The sequence below is a fragment of the Nelumbo lutea genome, chromosome 8 (genome assembly GCF_056320005.1).
Source record: "Nelumbo lutea isolate HS-2025 chromosome 8, American lotus-T2T, whole genome shotgun sequence".
Classification (NCBI taxonomy): Eukaryota; Viridiplantae; Streptophyta; class Magnoliopsida; order Proteales; family Nelumbonaceae; genus Nelumbo; species Nelumbo lutea.
The window spans coordinates 8,427,363-8,437,276 of NC_142691.1; the positions used below are offsets into that span (position 1 = coordinate 8,427,363).

At 35.1% G+C, this 9,914-nt stretch overlaps 1 protein-coding gene and 1 long non-coding RNA gene across 4 annotated transcripts in view; one reads left to right on the forward strand and one right to left on the reverse strand.

Annotated features, from left to right (window-relative positions):
- LOC148842530 (uncharacterized) overlaps positions 1–1,710 on the forward strand; it is a 63,741-nt gene extending 62,031 nt beyond the window's left edge. Inside the window, exon 3 of the long non-coding RNA XR_016102814.1 lies at positions 1,230–1,710. This is a non-coding gene — a long non-coding RNA (uncharacterized LOC148842530). The remainder of the gene's footprint in view (positions 1–1,229) is intronic.
- LOC148842529 (putative RNA-dependent RNA polymerase 3) overlaps positions 1–3,943 on the reverse strand; it is a 73,103-nt gene extending 69,160 nt beyond the window's left edge. For all 3 annotated transcript variants that reach the window (XM_088956541.1, XM_088956540.1, XM_088956542.1), the window contains exons 1-5: positions 3,468–3,943; positions 2,937–3,093; positions 2,710–2,839; positions 1,768–1,842; positions 338–527 (exon numbers count right to left, since the gene is read on the reverse strand). In XM_088956541.1, coding sequence (XP_088812667.1) covers positions 338–527; positions 1,768–1,842; positions 2,710–2,839; positions 2,937–3,093; positions 3,468–3,765 — 850 coding nt within the window. In that variant the 5' untranslated portion in view covers positions 3,766–3,943. The remainder of the gene's footprint in view (positions 1–337; positions 528–1,767; positions 1,843–2,709; positions 2,840–2,936; positions 3,094–3,467) is intronic.
- Positions 3,944–9,914: the final 5,971 nt, after the last annotated feature.

Below are 9,914 nucleotides of genomic sequence, written 5' to 3' on the forward strand. Positions count from 1 at the left end.
TTCATTTATACGCTTTGAGAATACTTTAGATAATAGAATGTTTAACTGATCTTTAATCAAAAAAAGCATCTAAATTAGTCATAAGATATAAATGTTTCCTACAACTTCTATCCTTTCAAAATAGTATAAGTTTAGGAGATTAAGGCAAAAGATCCAAATATAAACATTTAACAAACATGGGGCAAATTCTCGCGTAACTGGGAATGCAAAATTATAATGATTGACAATTCCCTGACAATAATGGTAATCACAAACTACAAAGATTAAAGGAAACAAAGGACTAAATTGGAGTCAACATTCAAATTCCATCACTAATCAAGAACACAATAAAACTTACCAAAAAAATGATAACGGAGCAAACCTAGAAGAATTCCTTCTTTTGCAATCCTACCATAGTTGGTATTGAGTATATTATAACTAGTTGATCCATTTTTATTGGTTGACTCTTGTACAAACTTGACTATTAGTACTTTGTCATCTCCTAAAACCCTCTGAAGATGAGTTTTTTTGGTATCCAAATAGGGCCCCTGAACAATCAATAAGTTTGTTGGTCTACATCAACAAATAATTCATTTAAAAGATAAACAAACACTTAAACTGATCTATGAATATAATAGAAATATGAAAAACATAGACCTCTCTACAAAGTAATCTAGTAAATCCCCTAGTTATTCAAAATTAAGAAAAAAAAAAACATGGCAAAAATTTGGAGCAAAAAATGTAATATGGCAAGAGATTGATCAAATCCGCATCATGTTTAATACATTCTCATTTAAATAGTTTGAAGTAAAAAATGGCATGTTTTATATATGTAATTGTGTGTATAGTATATTAAATATATGTATATTTAAGAACATCAATACATATTTATTTTTAAAATATATAGTTTATTCTTTAAAATTCAATTTATTAACATATCATACATTTCCCAAATTATTAACATATTTTTTCATATATTTGAAATTTTGGAATTTGGGACATTTTCTCCAAAAAAATGTCAATGAACATATTATACATGAATTTGCTATGGTGCCATGGTAGTAATTAGTAAAGCCCATCACACACATTATTGTATTATTCTCCTAAGGAAGAAAATTATTTATCTCAAATATAAGATGATATTCAAAATGAAAAACAAAGTAATTCTTTCAAAAGCAATAACTGTCACAACTTGTTATACATAACACGTTGTCACCATTTACACTTACTCAATGATTTATGTATTGCAGTTGAAAAGAACTCACAGCGGTTATCAACAATAGGTTTTATCAAGACAGTTATTACCAACTAATGCATGCAGGTGAACCAGTAAAAGTGGAAAAATTATGACCTAAGAGATATGGCGAAACGGTGATAGTCTATGAAACCCAGATATCCTGTACTTGAATGCCTTGTCATTTTGGATATTTCATCTTTACATGCAAATTTTGTAACAGAGACCTTGTCCATTTATGTCCTTCCCATGTGTGTGTGAATATCATAGGTGACAGTAACTACAAGGAAACATGAAGTTCAGAGTAGTAAACAAGCAAAGAAAATATGTGATCTCTCATCTGCATGTGGAGGTTTAGAATAGTTGATATATTCTTATAGGGGTATTTATTCACATAGTTTAAACGAATTACATAATTAAGGTAGTTCCCAGAAAGAGACCTTAGATTATGCATCATGGGCACAGCAGAATTTAGGGACAGGAAGCAATGAAAACAAAGCAGCAGAAAATATTATTGTTTCTGCTAGCAAATATGTTAGAGAAGAAATGGATACCTTAAAGCTGTAGCTTCCATCTGGATCAACAAGACAGTGATACAAGTATGTTTTTCCAGAATCCCAATCAAGAAACTACATGGGAAAAAAAAAAGAATCAGATAATCAATAAGATAGATTCATCAGAAAAAGACACTAACCCAGTTTCTGTTCACATCTAGAAAGAAAAAATTAATGTTGTTAGTTGTTACCTGCTCAAGATGCATTCATGCTATGTTCACCCCTATGCAACATAGATTATATCAAGATACTACATGGGGAAAGAAAGAACCAGGAAATCAACAAGATAGGCTCAGGATAAAGACAGCATAATCCAGTTTCTTCTCATGTCTAGGAAGAAGTTAATGTCGTTAGTTGTTAACAGCACAAGATGCATTCATGTTTGTATTCATCCTAAGCTCAACTCTATGCAACATACATTGTATGTATATTTCTAAGACATACTCTAAGCCCCAAGAGATTGTGTAAAATCAAAAATGGATATGTGATGTAAGACAATTATATTGACATATCTGCCCAGGCTGCCATGTTTCTAAGACAGGTAGGCACACTTGGTGAGCACACTAAAGTAAGCACTCAATAAATTTTCTGACACCTGTCCCACAAATACCCTCACCCTACCCTTAAAATGATTCAAAAATTTTTACGACAGCTTCAAAAAATTTATCGAGTGCTTACTCAGTATGCTCACAAGTGACATTTTCATAAATAGGAACATTAAATAGTTGAATAGATATAACTTGACCTATATGAGATCTCATGGTAGAAATAATATATGTTATTCAACCACCACCAGTACAAATAATAAAAGTTAAATTTGCACCGTATTTGTAGGTTAGTACTTTCAGTAACAATTTCTCAAACTTTTTTCTCCATGAAGTTGAAAAAAAAATAAAAAAAGAAGAAAACAGAAGCACTCGTCGAGTGAAAACATCCACCCACCTTCATTCTATCTGCATGCTCGACATAGTGGCAGCCTATATCATTCCAAACCTCTGACTCAAACTTGACCATTGGCAAGTTTCTAATCTTTTTAATCGTCTCCACTGTCATAACATCTTCCAGTCTATTCCTGCAAAGGAAATAATGCAATGGTATGTCAATTGTCTCTGCAAATTGTGAAGGTTGAAAGCAGTGTGATAGTTAGCAGGGGCTAAGCATATACTTACTTGCCAATGTAACTTAATATCAAGAAGGCTTTCCTAAATTCCAGTTCGCCCAACGCCATGAGAAGGGATTCTCTGCTCATCCCCTCCAAACCCAAGCCGCTCTTCTGCCTACAGAGACGCTCTAACCTCGGATAGTGAGAGGTAGCATCATCATATCCTACAGGAAACGATGAGTTAAGGGGGTAACCCAAATCAGAAACTACAAATTCAGTGAAGATTGCAGAGACACAACTTATACGGCTCCTATTTTCTCAAAAGTTCGGAAACTGTCCAAGGCATGATACACAGAATACCTAAATCAGGAAGAGTGGATGGGGGCGTTTGCCAAATGCTGAACTAAACCAATAACATTTTAAAGAGAGATAATTTATAAGTTACAATTACAACTTTACTAAGATCATAGCACGACAAGTGAAATCTGTCAGTGCATAATTACCTAAAATGGGCATAAAGAAATGCTGAAATGAAAACGACGACGACGACGAATTCACAAGGAACCAAAAACAGAGGATTATGCACATATGAAGTTACCTCGCATAGAAACAGAAGCTGAACTTTCAGAACTACGTGGCCCGGAGAAGCACACGCTTTTCCGACTAGACACGGTTGTACACACACTTCTCGCCATATAGATGATAAATCCTGTCAAGGATCGGATTTTTTGACCGGAAATTCGCCGAAGAAGCTGCAGAGACGCCTCTTCTCCAAGCAAAGCCAGCTCTCTCCTTGCGCTCATTTCAGCAGGTGGCAGTGACTGTTGCTCACATATAGTTCTTAGCATTTCTTCTACAGAGACAGGAAGAGGAACCTCAGCAGAAGGATCTGCCATCGGAAGAAAGCTGGTTTCAGAACCACGAGTGTATCAAAAACGTCAGGATCGTAGAAGATTTGAAAAAGAAGGGTTCCCAAACAAGAAGAAAGGAAAAAACAAGACTGTGACAGAGAGATATGCAATTCTGAGCCCTTGTGAGCAGAGAGCTCTCGACTTCTCAACGTTCAACATGAATTTGCCGCTTTATTGGAGGGAATGAGTCTTACGTAGAAGTTTTTACGCGATGCAGTACGATTTAAACAGAATGTACCAGAATACCAACACGTATATAAACGGAAGCCGTCCGATCTATTGCATTTTTTCCAAAAGTTATAGATGATGCTTGAGGGTCCTCTGATGGTGATGGCCCCATTAATCGATAAATTTACGTTGTGGGCGACTGTATGTTTTGTGGGAGTGGAACCGTGCGATAATCGTCACATCTGGAATGACTACTCAGTGGAAAAGCGTTGTCCTAAAATATTGAAGGCGAAGAAAGCGTTTCATGTTTCAGGCAAAGCCGCAAAGGCATAGATTTTTTATTTTTCCTTCGGAAAACATTTTTATGGGAGAATTACGGTTGAGCCCAGGATGAGAATTTACATTGGGCCTGTCCGTATGTCCGTATGTGGTATAGAATGAGTTGTTGATACTTTTCCGTTTATTGTTTATCGTAATTATGTCTCTTCCGTTAACAAACTCCATATGGTATGGATATCCTGATCAAACGTGAATAACTGTACAATTTAGCAGGTAAAATTGAGGGTGGTCCAACCGCGAAGTATTTGACTAAAATCCCAATGGAGGTACAAGTAATTTACCAATGTATGCAATCTTTGGGTTCCCGTACGAGTACGATATGAAGTAGATACCGATCTTGTGTTAAAAAAGCCTTCATTTCATTCAAGTATGATACCTTTCTTGCTTTTGGAAAAGATCAGAATCGGGATTTGCTGTAGATGTTCCCGATGTACGGCTGGACTGCCGTGTTAAAAGCACCCAGGCTTTTTCACAGGGAGTAGATCCGGGCTCAAAAGATGATGCCTTACTCATAAGTCGAGCATAGCATTTTAGTGAATAGTGATGGCGTCCGTGAGAACAAGAACCAGTTAGTGCAAAATCTACACCTTTCAAAGAACAAGTATGATGCCTTTCTTGCGAGTAGAGTAGGGATGTGAGGAACTCTAAACATCAGTTGGGGTGATCATTTGTAGTTCAAGCCCGGCCTACCCGAAACCGGATTCAGTCAGTGTAAAGTTCGTTCGAATTCTCATTATAACTTTACGTTCGAAATATCTCTCCATAAAGCATAAAGCATAGAAGTACAAGAGATATTTTGAATGTAAGGCTGTTCGAACAGAGCTTGCACTTACTGAAGCCGATCTCGGCCTACGCCTAGTCCAGAATTTTGCGTAATTGGGCTTAGGTTTTCTGCCCAGAGCGGCAGGGCCCATGATTACTCATAGATAAATGTCAATGGATTTGGTTCGGCAAATTGAATTTACGTGTGTTCGACCATAATTCAATCCGACGATATAAAATGGGATATCAAAATCAACCCATTTATTGCTACTTTGTGGGGCAATCAAAAAATAGGTGATAAACAGCATTCGCACATAAAAAGGCAACGATTATGTATAGGACCATAACACATCCTTTTATATAAATTAAATCTTTTACGAACAAAAGCTCTCAAATTCTCTAGAAAAAAAACAAAGTTTACCTACGAGTGTCCTTGAATTCTAGCCCCAACTAATTCACCTCATTACATTCCCTATAAATAGTAAATTACTATTTTTTTATTCATTAAAATACAAAATTGTAGGGGCTGTTTCGATAGATTTTTTTAAGTATGAAAGTATAAGAGTACTTCATGTCGTTTGGTATAGTAGCCCGTGTGTGAATCTGTTGAAATAAATTCTGTTAATCTCATTTTCATTAGTTAGGTCATTTGTCTCAAGTCGGATAATGTATATACACCTTCTGTCTTTAAATAAATATATTCGTTTTTCCTTTAATACTTAGTCTACATAGCCTGCGCTTTCCTGCTTATTTCCTCTGCAACGCAATAATTTCAGTCAGCTATCGTTTCTTTGTATCTTTCGATTCTTTCCTCCATCGACGACCATGGCCATAAATTAGCTAACACCAGCAGCGGCAGCATCATCTACAACAAAGCATCAATGCGTATACTTCGTTATCTAAAATCTTCCCCACATCATGGTCTCTTTTTGTCGTGACAAAATGATATTGGAAAATAATAAAGAATGTAAAATGGAATTTATCGGTAATTATTTTTTAAATCGAGAATTTGTGAAACTATAACATTGCAACTAGGTGAAGGTTGAGGGTTGAGTCATGCCACTTGGTTATTCTCCTTAAAATCGCATTTGCCCCCTATAGTGCAACAAGGTGATTGTAAATCAATCGCTAAAATAAAACAACCCATAGACTACTGACAGGTGTGCACTCGTTTATCAAATCTCCACAAACCACAAATAATGATGCTTAGAGAAGAATGATTGACAAATAAGAAAATACCGTATTGAGTGCACTGGTGTGTGTTTCCGGGTCGACCAATACTCGTTTTATTGAGTGTTCTCAGTCACCCAAATGGATACAGAAGTGTCATTTCAGAGAGAATTATCTTCAAAATAGTGTATATGTTCGAAGAGACACAAAACAGAAAAAATAAATTTGAAATTCAAAAGTCATACTCTTTAATTTGATCAAAACCAAAAAAATATCGGTGTAGCGTGCATATATACGTACATGTACACACGCCCTCACCCACACAATGGCCCGGCCTAAGGCACATGTGTAAAAAGCACCCCAACCCCCCATCACATGCATGTGAATATCTATAGTACTTTCCTCTTATGGATCCCTACCCATAGAGAGAACAAATCTATAAATACACTCCAATTCAACTCATTTACCAAGCAATTTGAGAAAATGAGTCTTCTCATGCATTCAAAATGGGGATGAGGAAAAGACAAAACTCAAAAATACAAGGGAATGATGCTTGGAATTTTGAATCTCCCTCCAACAAATGATCTTGTTTTATGGGCCTATTGTGATTCTGACTTTACTAGTTATCTAATCACTCATCGATCTACTACGGGATACTTTACCACTCTTAACTCCTCCTCTTTCTTGGAAGACAAAGAAGCCGAGTAATGCACTATGGTTGCAACAACCGGTGAATTATTATGGATAAAACGTCTCTTTCATAATTTGGACCTCCATCATCCAAAATATATGCAACTCTACTGTAACAACAAAGCAACCCTTCACATTGCTAATAATCCCATTTACCATGAACGAACCAACTATATTGAGTTTGATTGCTATTTCATCTTCCAACGCATTCAATCCCAAATTATTGTTATTGCACACATCCCCTCAAAATTGCAACAACACATATCTTCACGAAGGCTTTGGGGTGGTATCAGTTTCAAACTTTAGCTCCCAAGTTGGGCATGGCCCGACTCCATGCTCCAACTTGAGGGGACACATAACAGCACATGTGTGAATCTATTGAAACAAATTCTATTAGTCTAGCTGTCCAATTAGACTTAGCTTGCATTAGTTAGGCCACTTGTCTCAAGATAGTTAATTAATGTATCTATATATACACCTTTGTTTTTTAAATAAAGATATTAAATTTCCTTCGCTTTCTTTTACACTTTGTCAGTTTATAGTTTGGATGTTCTATACTTCTACTTTTATAAAATGCAAAAAAAAAAACTAAAAGCATAGAGTATAATTTTAATATTTTGTGATTTTGGCCTAAATATAATTTTGGTCTCGTATGAATTGATGATCACGTGTAACTATTATCTGAGTCACATGTCTCTATTATTTAAGATCATTCAAGTGTTATCATCATGTGATTGCCATGTGTCACCATTATATATGTGTTATTGACGTTTGTCACTATTAGATAATTGCTACGTAACAACCATGTGTATTTCAAGTTAAAATTTGGTAGGCACAACATTGTAAGTACCATTAATAAGTACTTGAATTTTTTTTTGACACTTGTCCCTTAAAATACCCTCACCCCACCCTTTAAAAAGAGTAAAATTCACCTGTAACACTTGTCAAAATACTTATCAAGTGTTCATTTAACATGCCTACTTATGTTGTGCCTACTAAATTCGGTCTCATTTATTTTATAATCATAATAACTACACATATTAATACGCCATTGTTATATGATTGTTATTATTCATGTGTTAGCTATGTATCTACATGTATTTATCATTATACTTTTGTACTAGTGTTTTTATTATGAAAAATATATTTTTTGAATTTTTTTATCTAAGCGCATTTTAAAGTAAAAGTATCAAAATAAGAATATAATATGTACTTGAAAAAGTATAAAGTACAAAATCTATCAAAACAATCACCTAGTTGCTTTTGACTTTAAAGGGTAATACCAAGGTTCAAAATATCGTTACATATTGGCCCTATCAACCGATATGTATCATATTGTGGCCTTCCTAATACACCCCTATGGGGGGTGTTTAGAGTTAGACAATGGTTCAAAGGGTAGTTGGGTGATGCAGTATGGGATTCAGACCAACTAAATAAGCATTTACAAAGTTGGTTTTTGAAGACCCATCTTAGTACATGTAGGGAGAGGATGATGCAGCATATAATGGAGCTAATAAATTCTATGCAAGTCGGGACCATTTAAAGACACATAAGAAATAGAGATGACGCCACCAATCCAACTTAATAAATATTTACTGATATAGCATAATCACAGAATTTCTATCTTAGTTCATTTTTTAACAAGTAGGCGTCATCGCAGAGTTTCTATATTAGTTCTTAATAATCAAGTTAGCGTTATAGCGAGATTTCAAATTTGTATTCAATTAAGACTTCCTTTTTCAAGAGTTATAATAGGATTCTATTATGAAATGTTATCTTATATTAGGATTGCTCGATTAAGATTTTCTTTTTAAGGATTTTTTGTAAGATTCTATTATGGAATGTTTTCATAGATTAAGAAACATTCTTGTAGGAGCCATAAGAGTGTATGCCTATATAAAGAGTAGCTAGGGGAAGGCTAAGATAGTTTTGATATTGAAATTTCCCTTAATTATTCAATGAAGAATTCTTCTTCTTGGTAGTTCAACTTCGGTTATTTTATTTAAAGTTTTTCTCAACATGTTTCATTTTCGTACTATGTCATCGGGCCTTAAATTGTCCCCTCTAAACCAGATTTGGAAAAAAAAAAAAAAAAAAACAGCGACTACATCAATACTTTGAACCTTGGGTAATACCATTGCAAATAACTATATAAAACCGGTAATGCCTCCATATTAATAAAACATGTTCAGGCCTAAGCCTAAGCCTATGCTTGGCCCAACCATCGAGCCTAAGATCTTAAGCCCAAGCATGGTCCTAATATAAAGCTCAAAGCCCTAGCTCGAGCCCAAAGCCTAACCAAGAAATTTGGCAAGAAGATTGTGTTATTCTTGTTCAACAATAAAACTGATTTTTTTTATAATAAACAACTTCAAAACCCAAATACACACACACATATTAATTCTTTATTTATATAAAATATTATATCTTGGCCTCGAGCTAGTTTTTTAAGAAACGGGCCAAACTAGCCCATGGAGATACCCAACCCATGAACAAGTCTAGTTGAAAATGCAAGTTGGTTGAATCCATCAAGTGGGAAAACTTTGGGTGTTTGCATAAAAGTTAGAACAACCGAGGTTGTTTGATTTCTCCTCAAGCATGACACCTATTCATCACCATACGTCCAATTGTTGATGACATTAAAAACTTAGGCCTCGTTTGGTTCACGAGAATAGGGGTTTGGAAGCAAAATTGGAATGGACTATTCCAATTCCAACTGTTTGGTTGAATGGAATTGGAATCTCATTCCCATTCCTGCTGGAATGACATTCACCTATTTGAAGGAACACTATTCCTTGCCCCTCCCTTGGGAATGAAATCCCATTTTTACTGATTCCAATTCTCATTTCCATTCCTGTATAAACCAAAACAGACTATGGGCACAAACCATTCTGATTCCGATTCCAGATGCGAACCAAATGCATTGACTCTTAACTTGCCTTTTCATTTGTAAAAAAAAAAACAAAAAATAAAATACAAACCATTTATTTAAAAAAAAATCCCAT